Source organism: Genypterus blacodes, unplaced genomic scaffold (assembly GCF_046128005.1).
Source record: "Genypterus blacodes isolate CSIRO-AG114 ecotype Tasmania unplaced genomic scaffold, CSIRO-AGI_Gbla_v1 ptg000039l_1, whole genome shotgun sequence".
NCBI lineage: Eukaryota > Metazoa > Chordata > Actinopteri > Ophidiiformes > Ophidiidae > Genypterus > Genypterus blacodes.
The window spans coordinates 7,072,501-7,092,928 of record NW_027466852.1 but is presented as its reverse complement, the minus strand read 5'-3'; the positions used below and the strand labels follow the sequence as shown (position 1 = coordinate 7,092,928).

General features: G+C 43.9%; 1 protein-coding gene across 2 annotated transcripts in view; it reads right to left on the bottom strand.

Moving 5' to 3' along the window:
• The window catches only part of npnta (nephronectin a), a 38,787-nt gene that overhangs the window by 6,426 nt on the left and 11,933 nt on the right, over positions 1-20,428 (bottom strand). Inside the window, exons 3-9 of one of the 2 annotated variants that reach the window (XM_076147914.1) lie at positions 20,361-20,411; positions 17,344-17,436; positions 9,462-9,581; positions 7,515-7,634; positions 4,910-5,044; positions 3,786-3,908; positions 1,574-1,981 (exon numbers count right to left, since the gene is read on the bottom strand). In XM_076147914.1, coding sequence (XP_076004029.1) covers positions 1,574-1,981; positions 3,786-3,908; positions 4,910-5,044; positions 7,515-7,634; positions 9,462-9,581; positions 17,344-17,436; positions 20,361-20,411 — 1,050 coding nt within the window. The remainder of the gene's footprint in view (positions 1-1,573; positions 1,982-3,785; positions 3,909-4,909; positions 5,045-7,514; positions 7,635-9,461; positions 9,582-17,343; positions 17,437-20,360; positions 20,412-20,428) is intronic. The other variant, XM_076147915.1, reaches the window with a different exon arrangement.

Here is a 20,428-nt window from a genome sequence, read left to right as displayed (position 1 = left end):
TGTGGTGTTCTTCCTGCGCCGACGTTCTCATCGAAATTACTCCTTTTCAACTCAAATCATTTGAGTAATCACTCAGCAGAGACTCACCCACCACCTTGCTCGCTCTCTCGCTCTCTCTTCTTCTTCTTATTCAAGCTATTTTAAGTAAGCTCTGATTTCTGTAACCGCTTTTCCGTAGTGTGAACTATTAGACAGATGTCTCCCTCAAGTAGTGCCGACAGGTGTTAATGTAATCTTCCTTGCTCCTTCCTTTTTCTAATTATATGATACCATCTGGCAAGGTGAGCAAGGAACCACAATATCTCCCCTCCAATCCTCGCGTTTCACGGGCCAGTTCTCTGTCAAACGGGCTCAGTGTTGATTTGTGTTGACGGCAATCAACAGGTTAACGGTAAACACGCGCAACACTGACAACATGAGCAGGGAGCTGAAGCACGTTGGGATGGGAAGAATTTCTTTAGTTTATACTATTAACACATTTGTATTTCTGTTGCTTTTTCCACTAAGGTCACAACTCAGAGTGTAACTTTGCACAAACGCAGCTATCTGGGTCGTGCACAGATGATATCAAACACACACGAGTGCACATGGTGTGACAGTGGTTTGCATGTTCATGTTAAGTAAAGGAATGATAACCTCTTTTTTTTGTTTATTGCTACGGTCCATTAGCACGCAGCTGCAATTAGTGAGGCTCATGTGTGCTCATTACTCTGTCATCTGCTTTTCATAATGCAAGGGTGGATACGCTTTGGTTCAAATTTGCATATTCATCATTTCAAATGCAAGTCACATCTTCGCAGATGCAGCGCAGGGATTCAAATAGGTGCTTTAGGGTGTAACTCAAGAGGGTCTTTGCATGTTTTGTCCTATTAAATAATAAAGCGCCTTTATTTCACATTACTGCTGGCGGCTTTTCAGGGCAAGCAAGCTGTGTAGTTACACACTGTCCTTTCCTGCTTTCCAGGCAAGACATTATTTTCTCTGATTTCAGAATTATGAAATGGACCTATAGAGATTTGAAGTGCCGTAATCCATCACAGGGAACATGTGTGCAGAATGACGTGCAAAGTCAAGCGTGTTTCCAGCCTCTGTAGGTTTAAAAGCAGGGAGGAAAATCACATTCAGGAGTGCGAACAATGGGGCATGTGCATGGAAATGGACAGCAGTACAGGATAATGTTACTGTAAGAATAATTATAATGTGATAATTATAAACAATGATTCTGTCAACAACATATTCTGGAAGAATTTGCTTCCCTTTTAAGATTTGATTTCAAGCTTTTCAGTTTGCAGTTTCAATTACAGATGATCTAAAAGTTCCTCTCTGGATGTCGTGTTTGTTATTCTTTGTCCTTTGAAGTAGTTCCACCACGAACTGATTTGGTTTTCATAATTAAACACTGTGCTTTCAGGAATCGGATGACAAATATGCAAATTCCCACCAGTGTGGTTTGTTGAAACCTGTCAGTGAACTGATGAAAACAAATGTTTTTACCAAAAAGAGACACAAAGCTTGTTGTTAAGTAAGTCACCTAAAAAAAATGTAATTAAACTAAATCAAAGGCAGAACTTACTGTGGACGTCCCCTCGCTGTTTGGTGACCTCCTTCTCGATGGAGTTGTCCACAGGGGTGACGGTTGGACGTCTGGTGGGGACCGATGGCCTTGGGGGGACGTAGGGCTTGCGTGTAGTTGCTGGGGGTTTCCTGGTAGGAATAAAAGGCTTTCGAGTGGGAACTGCAGGCTTGCGTGGAGCCGGGGTGACCCTCTTAGGAGGCAGAGGAGCTTTGGTTGTGGTTGTGGTTGTAGTAGTTGTGATGGCGGTTGTTGGTTTGGGGACAATAGGGAAGATTCTCCTTTGAGTCACCGGCGGGCGGGCAGTCGTGGTGGTCCTCCTCCTCTGGTCTAAGTCGGGGATGCGGTTGTGATGATTTGGAGGCAGTTTCCCAGGTGTCGGGGGATCAATAACCACCTTAAGAATGGCTGCAATAACAACACAATGAGGCTACATCAGTGAAATGTGAGCACTTGTCAGTTAATGAGGCATGGAATTGCTGGCTAACTGTTATGATTAGTATGAGCTTGGCAGATAAGAGCTTTCTTTCATCTGCAGAGATTTCTCCAGATATCTGTTAATTAAATGTTACAATCACAAAACAAACTAGCTGTTCCATAACTCAGCAAGGCAAAAGCTCTTACTGGCAATATCGCCCATAAAATGAAGATGCTACAAGTTTTCTTTCATTTATTTTGGGTTGCTTTTGGGATCATTTTGGACATTCTTCTCTATTTAGCTCAGCAAACTAGACACAATGAGACATGGCATATTAACATACAGGTGAAAAAACTACATTTACTGAATCCATACTGAATCACTGCCGTCTACTGCATTTCAGAAGGAAATGTGCTGTTATCCTGCTCTATTTGTATTTGATGGCTGTAGTAGTAGTTTGGTGGTGAATTAGGACGATGAGCTCATATGAGAGCATCATCAAATTGCAAATAGTGGTGATACAAAAAACCTTTAAATCCCAATAGTGGATGAACATCTTTGTATATGTAATATATACTGTATATTTTAATAGATTTAAAAAAAAAGATTTAATTCCAAACAATACAGAATTTGAGATATAGGACAGATTACATTGTTATATTGTTATATATTGATTGTGACAAAAAGGGAATGTTCTTCACAGTGAACGTATATTTAGTTTTAGAATTAGAAGCAGAATTTTGATTGCACGTCTTTTACCGGCTATAGATTTTTTCCCCCAGTGTTATCCTAGTATTTTTACTTTCATAAATGATTTAGGTGCGTCTTCCATCACTTGCACCAGATCCACCTGAAATTCTAATTCATAAAACACTGCCGTCGCTTTTTGATATCGCACCTTTAATGCTCTTGTGCTGATTACTGATTCTTTATGTGTTCATAGCCGGAGGCCTCTCAGCATCGGGCTTAAGCAGCAGCGTGTGTTCGGACTGATCTCTGTGTTTAAAAGGGGAGCCGTGCCCCCGAGATCACCCCCCGCTGTGCTGATGTCATCGCAGTAACACCTCCTTCGCCTTTGTACCTCCACACATTCTTCATGTCAAGAGCAGAGACAGAGGCAGGGAGGAACTTCATAAGAGCTTCAGGAGTGAGGAATGAGAGTGGACAAAGGCAAATGGTTTCAACTCCGTTATTGCTTTCTCAGGTTGCGTGGGACTTTGATATGTGATACACAAATAGGATATTGCGAGTCCACTCCCAAAGCGGTTGTGTCTCACACCCTTTGGCTAGGCGACAGGGTGAAGTATTTGCAGCACGCTATGCCAGGAGGGATCTTCTGTGCTACAGACTGGTACACCAGTTGTTTCTGTTAGATGATTAAATAACTGTGTAGAATAAATGAGTTCTTGGCCACTGAGCTGCTGCAAAAACACCAGTGACTGAGCCAGAGACTAATGAAGTGTGTTTCAGCTGGCAGAATGAGACATTGGTTCTGAGGAAAAGGAAAAAACTCTCATCCCAAGGTGTACAACTTGTCTTTTTATCTAATTAGAATGGCCGGGTGTCAAAATGGAGTCCGGGCTGAGAGAGGGTACACCAGATAAGTGTAAAGTAATGACTGACAGCCATTACAAAGGAAGGAATTCAGCTGCTCGCGAGGCCATTTCTTCCGCCCTCTTGCCTTCCTATCTTATAAGAAACATGGGCAAAGAAAACAAAAAAAACGTGAGGCCCCCCGTTCCCGGAACAAAAGTGAACATCGGGGCCGGGGGGGTTTGGTTCTGTCGTCCTTACGTTTGCAGTCGTGGCCCATCCCCCGGTAGCCGTCTTTGCATTTGCACTTGTATGAGCCCGGCGTGTTGTAGCAGGTGGCAAAGCTGCTGCAGTGGCTTTGACCTAAGGAGCACTCATCCACATCTGCAAGACAATGCAAACACAACATTAAGCTTTCATGCCTGAGTATGCATGTGGGTGAGTGTGAGCGTGCGTGTGTGTGTGTGTGTGTGTGTGTACATGTGATCGGAACAGGTTCAAACAGAATATCAGGGACTAATTGCTTCACAACCACTTCAAGGTGAGTTTAAAGTTTATGTCACATGTCATGTTGCTGGAAGTATTTAATAGAATAACAGCCTTTGCTTCTTTCAATGTCAGCATCATGTCACCCTGAGCTTCTGGGGCAGATTTTCCCCCAGTTAACAGGCGCAGAAAAGCTATTTTAGGAGCAAATTCCATTAAAGCTCTCGACAATCAGCTTTTTCAGGTTTTTCTCATGAACGTCACCCGACTAATAAATGATAACGGCAAGTTTGATGTGGTATTTATCCTTTTGCATTCAGTCAGTGTTGCGTATCTTACCAACTTCATTTTGCAGTAGATAGTTGAGAGTTGGTGAGAAAAATCTAAATTGAAGTATTCTGAATGATTTTCAATTCCTATATTCCTTTATTCCATTGTGCACAGTGAGTGAAAACAGACTATTTTCTGTACTTTCTCTTAAAACTGACAATGTGCAACAAATGTACACCAAATATTACACAAATAAACACAAATATCGCAATCTTAATCAGAGGGATTGATTATGTATGCATTGCATTACACTTCTGCTGCAGTTGTAATATTTATGCTGTGCATGCAACTTTTCTATGTTAACTTCACTTTTGAGGGAAGTGTCACTATGCCACAACTTCTTCTGACACCAAATAAACACATTGAGTGCTGTCTGCGTTAACATACTGTATATATTCATGCCTGCGTGCGTCCTTTTATGCTCCCTCAGTGTCTGATGTAAAAGCAGTGCCTGCATCACTAAAAATAACTTCACTGTACATCACAACATCTCAACACTTCTAAGACCCTTGAAAGGTGTGTGTGTGTGTGTGTGTAAAGCTGTCACTGCAGACGCCTCGTCACGGTACCTGTGCACTGGTATTTGCCGTTGATGTATTGCAGGTCAAATCCTTCGTGACACTTGCAGATGTAGCTACCGAATGTGTTGATACACTTCCTGAACCGTGGACACACTGCTATTCCTGTTGCACACTCATCCACATCTGCAAAAGGACACAAAAGTTTCATTTCACCAGGGAGTAAATAATCAATGAAGCCATCACTTTTTAGAGTTGGTGAAATACAGTATATAATATAATGTAATATAATAACACAACTCTATATGGAATAACGTTTCCACATCCTGAGCTAAACAAACATTTCTTTTTATCACACAGGACTTTTTCCCCTTCCCTGGTTAGTATTCATTTATGAACAGAGTGCATAATGTATTCAGAACACAATGCGCCCCACCTCTTTTCATTATTTAGGCACCTATTCCAAGTGTCTCTGATGATCACCTCTGCAAGCACATGGGTATGAATATTAAGACTGAGCGGCTCAGAGCACTCACCTTAAAATCATTAATTTATCTGCTGCATAATATAGTCCCAGGGCACTGGAGTGCTCTGGGATGGGCTGTTTAGAAGCACCTTAAAACACAGGTACACCTGGAGCAGCTGGGAAAACGGAAGGGAAAATGTGCCGGGCTCTCATCCCTCAGCAAACACTGCTGAGGTTCTCATCGGCAAGGCACTTAATCCCATGCTGCTCCAGTGGTATCTGCTTAATGAGGAGCAGTCAGAGGCTGTGGTTGCATTATGCAGTTCCCAGGTGTAAATATGCATAGTAACTTCATAATTAATTGGATTTATTGTAATTTACAGAGTACACCTACATACATTATCTGCTCAGGCGCACAACTGCAGTCTTCATATGAAATTCATATTTTCAAACGTTTTTCTTTATGGATCAGTAGTAATCTGATATGGCAGGTTGATAGAGGTTCAGCTCAGGACCTTCAATATCACTTTTTTTCATTCCATTCAGCCTGATGGTGGAGCCGTAATATCCACTTAGACATTTAAGTCTTATAACGCCGTAATGTTTAAACCGTAAATCACAGAATCAAAATTCCACTTCCCATCGATTCCTTTGGTCTAAATGCATCCATTCATATATGCCACGCCCATATGTGGAATTCTTTGCATCTTTTGAATTTACAAAATTAAGATTAAGGTTCTGCCCTGTTCTGTTGTTTGCTGCAAAACACGAGGGGCCATTGCTCATTCTACAAAAAGAGCTGCAAGTACATTATGAATAAATTAGTCTATTATAACACAATTCTGTGGATATTTGCACAAAAAATACCCTCATTTCACCTGATAATAATGTTGTCAATAGTTTCTGAATCAGCCATAATAAACTTCCAAACCCTGTGTTGAGGGGTCTGGCGTCTCTCTGTGTGCATTTGGTACTTCTGCCTTGGATGAAGTGTTTGCTTGAATGGCCAAAGCACCAAACACCCAACAGCGGACTAGAGGTCCTATTCAGGTTGACGTGTATATCTGCCATTATTAAACTCTGCTTTTGTGTTTACTTGAAAAATCATTTGACACATTGAGCAATTTCTGTGAGCGTGGGATAGAAATGAAAGATGAGGCTGCCTCGTACAAACCATCTGCGACAATGCAAAAACATCAATACACTTTGTCATTTATCAGAAGCTTCTGTTGCAGCTCTGTCACACAGCAAAAACAAGTCAATACTTCCTCCTGTGGAAGTCCTGAGGCATCACTCTTATGGAGCGCTTGTTCAGGTCCTGTTAACCGTAGCTGTTTGCTAGTTGTGGGTGGATGACTTCTTTATTAAAAATTGTCTAATTTTCACATTGAACATAAACCAGATGTTTATGTAAAAATTTGTTGATGTGGAAATCGAGATCTTTGAAGATTCAAGGATGCAAATTGATCGGCACATCATCGACTCTAACAACAAGGCTAGTTCCTGCAAAGGCGTTTGCGACACTGAGAACATTTTGGAACGAGCTGTATGAATATGAGCAGAAAGGCTTTATAAAAACTGCTCAAAAAGTACAGACCTACCCATTACACAGGCGTAACACCTGTGACACACAACCCTTCCTTCCTCTTCCCATCATCCTTGATGATGGATGTCCATCCTGTTTTAGAAATCCGCCCTCCATTAGTCGGCACCTCAGTTAAGTGGGGCTATAAGACACAGCCCAGTCTGGAACAGCCTGCATTTAAACCTGACCCGGGTTAACTGCTTGACTGCCCCCCTCCTTTCAACCAAACCATGAGGATCAGCGTCACAAAGAACAATTGCAGTTACTTTGCTGTAAAAGTCATGCCGGAAAAAGTCGCCGTTTGTTAGAGATTGGCTGTGAAATGAGTCCTGCTCTTGATCAAAGGAGAGGAAGATGTGCCGGTAAACATTTTGAGTTCCAGCTAAGCTTGGCAAAATGTTCTGTTTGAGTTTACAAGTGAGACTTTTTTGCCAATGATTCTTTCTTCCTCTGCCAAAACAGTTGCATTTGATTATCACTCAGCAGTTTTATAGGCTGACACACTCCTTTGTAACGCTCTTCTGCAGTGGCTGCTGAAGAGGGAGCAGTTTCACAGCAGGGGTCTGTTTTCAAGCCCCTGGAGATATAATGAGACTCGAACGTACCCACGCAGGTTCTTCCGTCAGGACCAAGCTGTAGCCCCGGTGATGGACACTGACATCGGACTTCTCCTTTCAGCACCTCGCAGCCGTACTGGCAGTTGGCCATGCCGCAAGTGCGAGCATCTGATATACAAAAACAATACAAACACATAAACACATGTGGGTGCCCAGGGAGCAAATGGTGTCTAGTACATTTTTCACAGATTTTCAAACATACTGTGCAACATCCTGTATGTATTCCTTTGGGCCACCGTAAAGGAAAACATCAATCTAACTCAATTATCCTTTGCGATGCATCTGCGATTTTACACATTTTTATTTTATTCTCAGGAAAATTAATTCCGAACGAGGTCACTGACATAGTTCTTTAGCAGGCCTGTAGGTTTATAGCTCTGCCATGGATCTGTGCTGCTATTTCTCCAACAGCACAAAGATAGAGGCTGAATCGGGACTGTAACATCAATATCAGTTCTTCTTACCGCACCTTACATCTCCACAACCCTCTCTCCACTACGTCACGTTATGCGGTGACATCGCGTGAGCAGTGAATTGATGGGCGAAGGCACCTGGATGTTACAATTGGATACAAATCCATGAGAAATATTGTTTCAGGGTAAAATGTCATAGGAAAACACCTTTCTGAGGCAATATAGAGTAGGTTTCAGAGGCTTTCCATACTTCCATGGTTGTGTTGTGTGGATCCATAAGGCTCCATTAAAAGGCCTACAGATTTTATGAAAATCACGACATTTGGAAAAGTCACCAGCGTCTCATTCAGATTACAAAGACTGAGTTTGAGAAGCAGCCGAATATTGTACACGTGTGAATCTGTACAAACCTGACACGTACAGTCTATACTGGGCCCTTTCACTCTCTCTCTTTCCTTTCCCGAGGCCAGGGACTTATAGGCTTTCTTGATATTAATCAGAATGACCCTGGGGTGCGAGCAACAGAGCAGCACACGCTCCATTCCGCCATTATTAGATTCCTCTGCCACATAGTCACTCTCTGAGCACACCTTATCCCATACAATCCTTCCTTGCCAACTTTAATCTTCCTAGACCATATCACCTATATCGTTGAGTCGTGCTGGGTCGAACACGGCCCTCCAAAATAATAATAATAATAATATCATAGCGGATGAGATTACGGTATGTTGGGTCTCTCTCAATAAAGTTGGAGGCCTTTAAAGGAAATTAAAAGTGGGACTGGTAGCTGTGATACTTCAGCTGCCGCCGGCACCCTGAAGTACCGTATGATGAGTGAGATGGACCAGGCTGATTAAAAGCTACAGCGATGTGTGTTATTGATCGGAGCAGGGGTGGGAGTGGGGCATGTGGGAGAGGAACGATATGGTGCCTGATATCATCGCAACAACATCATTTCCTGGAAAAGTTTGTTATCGTCTCAAATGTGGCAAGAAATTCATATTTGGAAACGGGGAGATGGATGTTGTCGTGCGGAAACGTGAGGAGAAAATCATTATCAGGTGGGAATTTAGAGGCAGCTGTAACTCGCAGACATGTACAGGCACTAACAGTTCTGTTCAATACCCCAGGGCAACAATAAGAGCTGAACATTAACCACAGGTTGGAAAGCTTGTGTTTCTTTCATATTTCTCATTTTAGCCCTCTTAGGTTTCTTCACAGGGGTCCCTCTGACTCTTGAGCTGCTTTAATGAAGTGGATCAACATTACTGCTTTATTCGCAGCTGTCCATCAAAGGATTGGGAGGCTGCGCTGAAACAGTTCTTGCACGGGTGTGAAAATGTGTTTCATAAAGAGAATTATGTGATCAGGGTAGACTTGTGCAGGCCTTCAGAGGAACACATATGACGTGAAGCTTTGCACTAGCACATACAGATTTTGAGGGCAGAAAAGAACAGACTATAGCTCGGGAATGAAAGTGTGTATGTTTGCGTGTGCGTGTGTGTGTGTGTGAAAGACTCACTTCCACAGGTCCCATCAGGCATCAGCATGTAGCCGTTCAGGCAGTAGCACTTGTAACTTCCATACGTGTTCATGCACCTGTGTTTACAAGGCCTCGGCTTCAGCCCGCACTCGTTCAGGTCTGCAGACAGAGAGAGGGGACGTCAGTGGAGTGCAGGAGAAAGAGAGAGAATGAGAGAGAGGGGGGGGGGGGGAGAGAGAGAGAGAGGGGGCCGGAATTAGTCAAGGGGCAAAGTTCAGGTCAGTCTCGTCAAACCTTGCCATCCGTTCATGTGCGCGTCTGAGGCGTCTGTGTTGATGTGTGTGTCAGTGTGTTTTGGAAGGAGGAGGTATGTGTGTGTGTGTGTGTGTGTGTGTGTGTGTGTGTAGGGGGGAAGGGGGGGAGGGGGGGGTCTTATGGGAAGTGAAGTGTTGCCATGTTCTGACAAGCCCACAACTCTCCTGTTTGATGGTTTAACAGGAAGCCAGTGTCAATTGTCAACCTGCCCATTACCTGCTCGTGATAAAAGATGCTATTATGGCCTCTGACTCACCACAAGAAAGACTTTGCCAGGGTGCTGCTCCACCGCCCAGCAGTTTGTTGATAGATACATATAATTTCAGTGTTGTTTTTTATGTAGTCATAAAAGCAGAGAAACAAAACACACAAAAACCCACTGCAGCCCATGAAATCTTATTAGAGAATGATCCTGTCTCAGCGCTGAGGAAGAGGGGCTCATGGGAGGAAGGTCTCTGGCCTGAGCTGACAGTTTGTCAAATGATTATGCAAATTCTAATCAATGGGATTATGTTAAAGAGGTCTGCTCTTCTTATCTTACTGAAGACACTGCTGACCAATTATTTGAAGTAATGTGACAGAGGGACCAGGCTACGAATGTACACCATAGCTCTGCCCTCATGCCAGATACACACCTTTCTTTACAGTGAAGCCATTAAAGGTGATGTGAAATATGACACCAGAGTGCTTAGATTCATCTTCTAAGGAACTCTGACCTTTTTCTTGAGAAGTTAACAGGTAACCTCACTTTACTACTATTTAGGAAGGAAATCCTAGTACCCTCGTCAATCATGGTGTTGGATCGTCATCGGAAAATGTAATAAATTACACTGATGGTAAAATAAATCCATCTTCTGACATTTGGGCCAAGGTGTAATGAAGCCTAGTGGTTAATCTTAGAGCAGCTGATTCCTGACGTTAAATGCTTGATGGATATTCAACACTGGTTTATTCAAATTGCAATTTTCAGTGAATTAATCTGAAAAGGCTAGCATATCAAACACATTCTAAGGTCACCGTCACATACAATGAACAGACGTCTCTCCTGTCCCTGTGTCACATAGGAGGTCTAGTAGGAGCATCAGGACGGAAACAGACTCATACCTACACATGGCTCCATCTCATTGGAATGACGTGCCAGGCTCCAGGGCATATAAATAACCGACGTGCGTACAGTATGACCAAACCTCCCATCACAAATAGCGTTCATCTCACTGTACACCAAGGCTCATTTTTAGCCCCGGGATTGTGAGACAGTAAATGGAGCCATCTTTAGCCCCGTGCACATGTGCAGGGACGCATAACTCCCACATTAAACACATAGTGATTGATCCCCAGTTGGTACATCGACAGACTTAAGCTTGTCTAATACAGTGGACTCAGATCATACTGGCTGTGTGGCCGGTAGATGAGGCTGGAATTTGGGCTGCCTGCCTGTTAAATCCCACCGTGTACCAGTGGGATTAAAGTCTCCTTCAATCACTGTAAATTCAGCTGGATGGAATATTAGGGTCATTTTCTCAACACAGACTTTGTCTATATTTGTCTCACATACGAGCTGTGTATCTATTACTATGAACTCATGAGTTATAGAATGTGAATCAGAGCATAATTACACATGTCTTCATTCTATCAGATGAATCGGTTAAATGTTACAAAGTACAATAAGGCCCTATATTATGATGTAAATATTACCAATGTATGTCAATATATAATTATCTTTCTACGCTGCTTCCCTTAATAAAGGTGATGAAGGTCGTCTCCTCCTCAGACTCACTCTGTCTCTTTTCTCTGTATTCTCAGTATCTTTCTGTCTCTTATGATATCAGGATCTCAACATACACGCCTGTACAAACGCAGAAACACCTTCACACACACGATTTGCCTTTGGACTTTGTTAACCACCGGTGTCAGCTGTGATTTTAACAGCGCTTTGCACAACAAATAATTGACATTCTCAATGCTGCAATTATACAGAAACATTGTTGTCCATTGAAGCTGAAGCAGAGACACAGGTCTCCACTTGCCTGCGGAGACCCGGAAAACATCTTAAAAATGCAAATGAGGGATTATTGAAATGGTCACATTCTCAGGCAGCAAAAGCTCCGTGAGCATCAGCACATCATGCCAAACAAGACACAGCCAGAGCGGCTCCATACCAGGAAAGAGAAGGACAAGCCTGAGAGGACGGGAAAACAGACAGATAAGAGACAGATATGACCACCATAGGACAATTTGACATGGCTCCAGGAGAGCAGAACAGCCTGTGCGATAGCCTGGGGTACGGCCCCTCTGGGGGTGCTCACTGTACGGTGAATGAACCGTGAGGGCAGATCTGAAGTGATGCAAAGTGGAGTGATTTATTGGGTCAGCTACACTGAGGTATGCTATGCTACATTCCCGACACGCCTCTATCACTGACGGAGATTAGCGGCGGGCTCTTTCTCAGGCACATGCTCGTCTCTGAAGGAGATAACATTATTTGGAGCTGCAGGCCTTGTTCCCCGTGCTGATGGGAGAAGCCACGAGCGAGCGCTGTGTCCATGTCGATGATGGTGATTAAGAAAAAAGGGAGAGACTCTCTTGTCCCAGGCACTCGAACATCCGGGAAAAGAGAGAGTGACAGCCAAGAAGAGGAGAGCAGAGCGACGAAGGAAGAAAAAAAAAAAAATCACTGGAGATGAAAGTGGTCACTTGAAAAAGAGAGAGGGGGGGGGGGGAGGGGGGGTAAACACTGTGACGTGGCATGCTTGCCATTCACGCTGGCATTTCTGCTGAAAAGCCGTCCTCGGGTGGCTTCTCTTCAGCTCCAGCTGGACAGAAAGCATTGAGGAAATAGTGGAGAGGATTCGCCCCTCCTCAGTTTGCACAGTGCAGCACCATGCAAGTGGCAGCTGACATGGCGGGCAGGAGCGGGCGGCTACAGCAGGGGGAGGGGATGGCTTGTGTGACTGATAAATCTCACCCTCCATCATTACCCGGCCGGGCCCGTGGTCCACAGGGAGAAACAGGGGCAGATGACTGTCCCACACTGGTGGGGTTAAATAGTCCAGCCCCTCTTTGTTACAGAAAGGAGAACAGGTTTAGAGGGGGTCGGGGATCGGAGGGTTTGGTTGAGATGGAGTGGTAAACAATGGAGAGAGAAGGAGAGAGAGAGAGAGAGAGAGAGAGAGAGAGAGAGAGATAAACAGGTATTCAGAGGGAGAAACGCAGTGAGAATGAAAAGCACCGACCAACAGATTAGAACACCTCTGACCATACCACATTCCTGGAAAGAAGAACATTATGCAGCAAAGAGGATTACACTTGTGGGAATTGGACATGTGCAGCGCATCAGAAAAAAAAGGAGGGCGTATGGGAGAAAGTGCTCGCATCCCTTCTCACTGTCCTCTCCTCTCTTTAACATTCCTTCTCTGTCATGAGGGTAAAAGGGGATCTGAGAGAATTATCCCAGGGATTGAGTGTAGTCCTCCTCAATTTCTCTGTATCAGGAAGTTCAAAGGTAGACGGGTTCTTTCCAAGGCCAAATCAAGCTCGACTACAAAACAGGTCCACCTCAGGAATTTCCCCCTCCCTCTCTCTCTCTCTCTCTCTCTCTCTCTATCCATCTTTCCGTCCAGCTACCTTTCCTCCCGGCAGTGAGCTAACAACACCTATTGTTCCGTGACAGGAGGATGATGGAGTCACCTTTGACTGTTTCTGCAAGCTTCAAACGATTTGAGTGTTTCACCATTGAGGGATGTGGTAATTTAAACTGGGCAGTGATTCAGCCGTGCTACATTCTTTCCCTCTCTGCCCAATTGTCTCGTCTTGGCTGGTGCTCTTCCAGGTTTCGATCGCTACGTGCAATATAACAAATGAGTAAATCAATAAAATCACCTTAAATATCATTGCATCACTGTAGCACACAGCATCTCTGTTGAAGACGTTCTAATTCTTTCACGCAAGCGCAAATACTTCAGCATCGATGTTCTGATGGTGTCCTATTGATGACGAAGAGCTGCATTAAAGCTGAGCATGAGGGGGGGACATGGTGGGCTGGTAAACAGTCCATGTAGAAAGACAATAAGGAATCAACTGACCAAAATGTTTCTGGGGTCTTTATCAAAAAATCCTTGTGTGGGGTTTGCAACGGCAAGAAAGAGAAGAAGAAACCTCGGCTCAGACTGGAAGCGCTTCATTGAACGTGATTATCTGATGGATTGTGAAACTGCCCGGGGGCGCCTTTGATAAATGTTATAGACAAACAAAATGGAATTGTGCAGCACAAAGTGACTTAATGCAATGAGAAAAAGAAAGCGGTTGCACAAAATGACCTCAACGTATCTGCAACCTTTGATTAGATCTCAACCTTTAGCAGCAAACAGCAAAGACTCATAAAGTTAAGGAAGTGACTCACTTGCGCAACAATATGAGTGAGATTTCTGGCACAAGCATGAGCCACTGGCTGCACCGGACTGTTCCAGACTGTTCAACTTTTATTTATACCAGGAAGAACGCATCGTTTAGTCTCACTCACACTCACGTAGCCCATCGAGTCGCCTCACTATCACCACTCATCCATTTTTATCGGCTAAGAAGCGCAGTCCTGCATGTAGGCGAGTGACATCAGGATACAGTATCACAGCGGTAGTATAGCCCGTGTAATTCCTATAGTGATATACAGTCGTACATCTTGTGGAGATGTTTGCTCGGCCTCAGCAGTATGTGGACGATCGACTATCTCCGCTGTGCAAACTTGACTTTATTGTTTGCATCAATTACATGCAACCACCACTGGAGGGGACATTGGGGAGCGATCCAGATTGATTATAGATCCTTCTTCCCGCTTATTGAGGTCAGTCTGGCTTCTATATTATTTCCTACCTCTGTAATGACCTTGATATTAAAGACTACAGGCATGATAGAAGAAACACATTTTTTTGCTGTAATTGTGTGCTGGTTGGGGGCAAATACACACAAAGGTTCAATATATCTCCGACACATGCAGATGATAATTTAATGTTCATTCCACACCGCAGACAGCCAGTGGAGAGACAGAGCAAGACGGACTGTCGCTTTCTAAAATAACAAATCCCAAAGAATATATCTGCGCTGAGACAAATTTGATTTATGTGGAGATTAGTGGAATCGCTCTTAGAATTTCCTGAGACAATGCGGCGGCTTGACCGAGATAAAGAAATGAAAGCTCGAGATATTCGCCAATCTTCTGAGAATAGACGTATGAATTGAATGTTACACTTAATTGAAACACGTCTCTGGATCTGGATGTGTGGAGTGCTATTAATGATGTGCTTGGCGGCGGTGGGTGGGGGTTGGGGGGGGGGGGGCGGAGCATAGAACTTCTGGACGCTGTATTGCTGCTGACATCACCCCTTGCATCCTGCAAAATCTTTTAATAGCATCTTAACAGCAGGTCAACTACCACTGATGAAATCCACCTGCATGAACAAATCATCTTATATATATATATATTATTATATATATATTGAATCGGCAGAGGGGGGGGCTTGTGCCTAAATGTAACACAATTATCATTAGAATGAATTCATTTGTGCAGCGAGACACACATCTTTTGACACAATGCAGCGTGCCAGAAACACTTCTCCTCCTCAACAGCGCAGGTGAAGCACGTCCCTGAAAATAGATTGGGCTGCTGTTACTCTTGACAACAACTAAGTGCCTATTAATTCCATTATGGAAATGATTGCATTCATTCAAACGCAATCTCATGCATTTTGTTGGAATGTGTGGAGAAAAGTAATGCGAGTCAAATAAATAACGAGGTGAAATCACTCGCCGTGTGCGACGACGACGGGGGCGGCAGTGAGAAGAGACATTTGTGCCCTGAAGCATAAACCTCTCCATCGTGTGCCGCCTGCTTTAAGAACAGCAACTGACAGTGGAAAATAAGGTTTGGATTGGAAGGAGGTGAAATCGATGCTGTAGGTGCCGTGTTTGTTTTTGTGTAATCACTCACGTTTCCTCCGTGGGGTGTTTCCGCTCTATACAACTGCTGTTCAGAAGGCCTTTAACGCTCCTGTTAATCACAGCGCCCTCGGGTCACACATCTGTCCTCACTTGCCACTTAAAGCAAAGGAAACATGCCGCAAGTGTTTTCCCCCGCATGTGAGTGTATGTGCATCTCTATTTGCCCGTGCCTGCATGTATAATGCTCGATTGCGCTTAACCTTACTATCTTGAATATAATCATTAAGCATCTATTTTACTTCAGGGCACATGTAGCAAAACTAATTAAAGGATCATAGTCTGATCTATAAACAATTATAGGTCAGTATATGCACCAATAGGACCATCAAGACCAGAGACGCCTCTTCCAACTTCTTCCTGTCCTTCTGGTTGACTCTGAAGGACGAATGCGATGCTCCACAGGGACAGAGCTTCGAAAAATTCACCACCTGGCACATCAATAGTAAACCGCAAATCAATGGTTAACAGAGGCTGAATTTAAATTAGAAAATCTAATCTACGGCTTCTGAATAATTAAATTGGTGTCCATAGAATGCGCCGGCTCAAAACAGGACCCAAGGTTGTCTCCGGCAAAAAAGAGCTGAAAGAGAAACTCCACCGCTCAACTTTCAGTAAAAGCTCTGTGAAATGTTGAAAGCTTATAGGACAAATGGAGTTGGATGGATACATTAAAGTACAGCCTGATCTTGACAGATCTTGAAATCACATTTCTCACATAAGCTTGTCTGAATCCATGGCTACAAAGTCTGTTGTGGTGGGATGTGAGACGGAGATCCCTTCTCTCTCCCCTTTTGTTGTAGATTAAGACAAAACACAGCCGTCTGGCCGGGCAGACAGGAGCCACCTATAGCCTGGAAATGCAGGATGAGTCACTTGGAACATTCCGGAAAGGATTTCATCCCCCCTCCACTCCACTCTTGTGTTTAATTACACACTATCCTATTCCTGTCTTAGGGCGTGAATTCCACAAGTGTTTTGAAGCTGCATGGACGCACGTCACATTACGGCTAAACGGGAAGGTTCCACCTTTTTCCTCATGCCTGAGCTGTCAGCATCTATACAAACCAAAACACAGCCAGACAAATGCACTCTCTCAATAGGATCAGTTGCACTCTAGCCCGTGCTCAGTTATCTCAGGTCAGTTTAATTGAGATGTTATCTTGCTCTCCTGAAATCTTTCAATGTGGCCTCAGCAGTGATTTCCATTTGCGCTGAATCAGCACTCGCTCTGGCTCCTCCTTCCCTTGGGATTGCAACATCTCGCCACTGTCTGCTAGAGGGAGAGCAGATTCTGCTCCGTGTATAAGTGGCAACATTAATAACTAAGTGCTTTGCTGTGTAGACTTGGCCACAATAAACAGTGATTATCTTGCTATCGCTTTGGGCAACTTAGTTTTAAGTGAAAAATGTACAAGTCAGCGTGCCTGCTGTGTGTCGCTTTGGGGCCTTTTGAGTCATGGTGTTTTTGGGAGGACTGCACTATCTGACTTGCCCTCTGTCTGTGATGCATGTATTTTCAATGCCCTATAACAATTAAACAAGTCACACACAGCCGGGAATAACAGCTGTGTATTCCAGCATCTGCGGGTCGCCGCTCTTCCAGGAGGGAGCTTACCTTGATTGCAGGTCTTGCCGGTGAATCCGGGATGGCACTTGCACTTATTTGGTCCTACGCAGTCTCCATGCTTGCAGCCAGGCTGGCACAGAGCTGTTTAGGAGGATTCAAAGAGGAAAAGACAGATCAGTGCAGCACACTGGAAGACTGCTTGTACCAGATCAGGATGACAAAGCACTTAATCCTCCTGCTTTTTTGACTTCCCCAACCCTTGGCTGTAAATTATCTGTTTGCAGCACATTAGAGCAATAAGGCAGTATGACGGTCAATTCAGAGGAAGTGTGTATACTCAATGCTCCAAATGTGACGGCAGTATTATCCCTGACTAACGATACAGGCAGCCAGTTCTAACTTCAAAAAAACCCAGAACACATTTTTCATGTTGCACAGCGCTGCATCTTTGACGTAGTGGAAACATTTTTTCCTTGGGTGATATTAATCTATTTCCCTCTGCATGTGATAAATTAGGGGCCTGACCTTTTAACACAAAGCAAAGTTTGACTTTCCTGCCGCCGAATGCAGCAGTGGTATTTACAGTGGCATGCAGCCAACAAGGATTGCCGGGGTGCATAATATTTCACGGTTGGACTACAGCTGAAACAATTATAACGCCAAAATATCATCCTGTAATTAAAGCCGGTGTAAAGAGCTGCCCTGCAGATTGTGCACAGTGTGTGGACGGCCGTATTTTGATTGTGTACGCAGCACTTGTTGGTGTTATTTCACAGCGAGCTGGAGGCTTGCCCTGCTTATCTGACTGTTCTTACTGCAGCTTGCTGTTAAGCATGTCTGATACATGGTGCCTCGGCCAAGTGTTACTAATTTTCATTAAAAGCTTCATTAATTCTGTCATAATACAGCGCAATCAGAAGACTTAATTATCACTGTGGCGGAAGAGTGTCTGTGTGTGAGAGAGAGAGAGGGTAGAGAGTTTCTAAAATAGAGTATACTTCTGGTTGAGAGTGCTTATCACACACTAGCCAGCCGGTTGTGTGCCAGTGTTACGTCTGTTGGATGCAGCAGGTTTAGGGTTCACCACACTGTTTGTGTCAGTGATGCGTTCCACATTTCATTTCTCAGCATCTTTGGAGTTGGAAATACAATTGAGAAACATGTGGCCTTACTGCTACACAGATATACTACATTTATATATATATACACACACACACATATATAAGAATATAATGACAAATCAAAATGAAACCACACATGGCATGCACCATATTTCATTCCAGGCCTGAGTTTTCATGCAGTCCAGTTGTTCCTTAATATTAAAAGATTGTAGTTTAAAGTGTAGTGTAGATAGTTTTATTGTGGGGAAAGCTCGAATAGATTCTGGATTCAATAAATGGATTTTAATGCTGGGCTGGGAGATTTGATGAAACCTGCAGGACTTGGCATTTTCTTGTAAATACTGAAAATAAGGCGAGAGCTGCTTTTTAAACCGATGGGAGGGAATCGGATTCATCTTACGGAGCAGTGGGGCTATCCAGGAAGAACAAGCGCTGCTCCTCGGGTTTCAGTCTGCAGCATTGTTCCAACTCAGCTCAAAGGCACAAAGGTATAAGATGAATCCTTTAAGTGGAGAAGATAACATCTCCAGACTCATTCCACTTTATTAGTCTATGTAATCAAACAGAATGCCAGTATTGTTAGTGCACTTGGAGAGACCTCTGATTTGAGCCGGAACGCTAAAAGTTCCCAATTACACCACAGACTGAAAGTTTTCAAAATGGTCCAATTTGTTGGGCGGAAATTGAGCTGCTCTTAATGGAAGCAGGAGGTTATTAGACTTTGGCTGGGTTAGGACAGATAACAAATGAAGCGAGCGGGCTGCGTTCGTCAGAGCAACAGTCCGGAGCGCTTTGTTATTCTCAAACATCGGCGGAGGATTCGATCGGCATTATAAGAAACACCCATCAGCAGGCTCGGTCTCTGGGGGTATTTTTACGTCCGCGGCTTGATTTCGAGAACCACAGCAACGGAGGACTAAATCAGGCGAGAGCAGCTGGAAGGCCAAACATAGCATGTATGACCCCCAATCTGTGAACACCATCCAAACACGCTGAGTGATGACACACTTTCATTTCACTGGTTTACATCAGCCATTCCACCAGCCTGCATAAGGGTTACTGTACCCACAGATGCTGGTGCTGATCCCCGTGTGGCACATTCTTTTCATACGTAGAGCAAATCAAAGCGCAGATGCTTGATGGTACCGTACGACGTATTGGAATATGGATAATATCTAAACAAACGGTCTGTTAGCAAAATGAAATTAATTGAAAAGTGTGTTGACCCAGAGGAGCAATAGTTTCAATGATTATACCTCACGCATGTGTTCTTGATTCTGATCAGTCAACAGAGGGGCTAAAAAACAATACAACTGGTTGACCTAAGAACCAGTGAGTAATTGTTGTGAGTCAGTCCAAAAAAATGCTCTACCGAATGGTTTCCGACTTGCCAATCAGAGCGCTTGATCTTGAGTTCAAACTGCCAATCAAATCCATCGCCGCAACCTGACCATGTCAAAATTCGCTAAAAATAAAAGAGGCGAATAAAGCCTGAAAATCCTTCATACTAAAGTTAATGAGTCTACTTTGAAACTCTTGCAACGCTTTATTGCTTTAATTTGGTTCATTTGGTTGTCATGGAGAGCGTCTCCAAAAGTGTTTCCTCGCCTCCACCCTCAGATGAATAGTGTAACGAGGTATTAATCAGAAAGAAACATTTTCAGCTTTTAGGTGATAGAACAGTAACAGTTATACACGTGTTAGGCAGCTTTTGGTGAGAACAGCGGCTGCAGAGTGCAAGCTATTTGCATAGAATTTTAGGCCGGAGGAGGAGAAGATGGGTGTGTGAGGTGTTAGCGGTTTGGGGGTGACAGGGTGGGAGGTTGGGGGGTTGAGGTGGGGGTTTCTCGGCTCTATAAATAAATGAGCGAGCCAGGGATTCAGAGGATGTGCCTCCAGGATACATGTCGAGCAAGATTATTTCAAGAAACATGTTGCGCTAACCTTGGGGCTGGCACCTTATCCCGACTACTCTGTGAGTTAAGGCGTAGAGAGCTGCAAGACAAACAGCC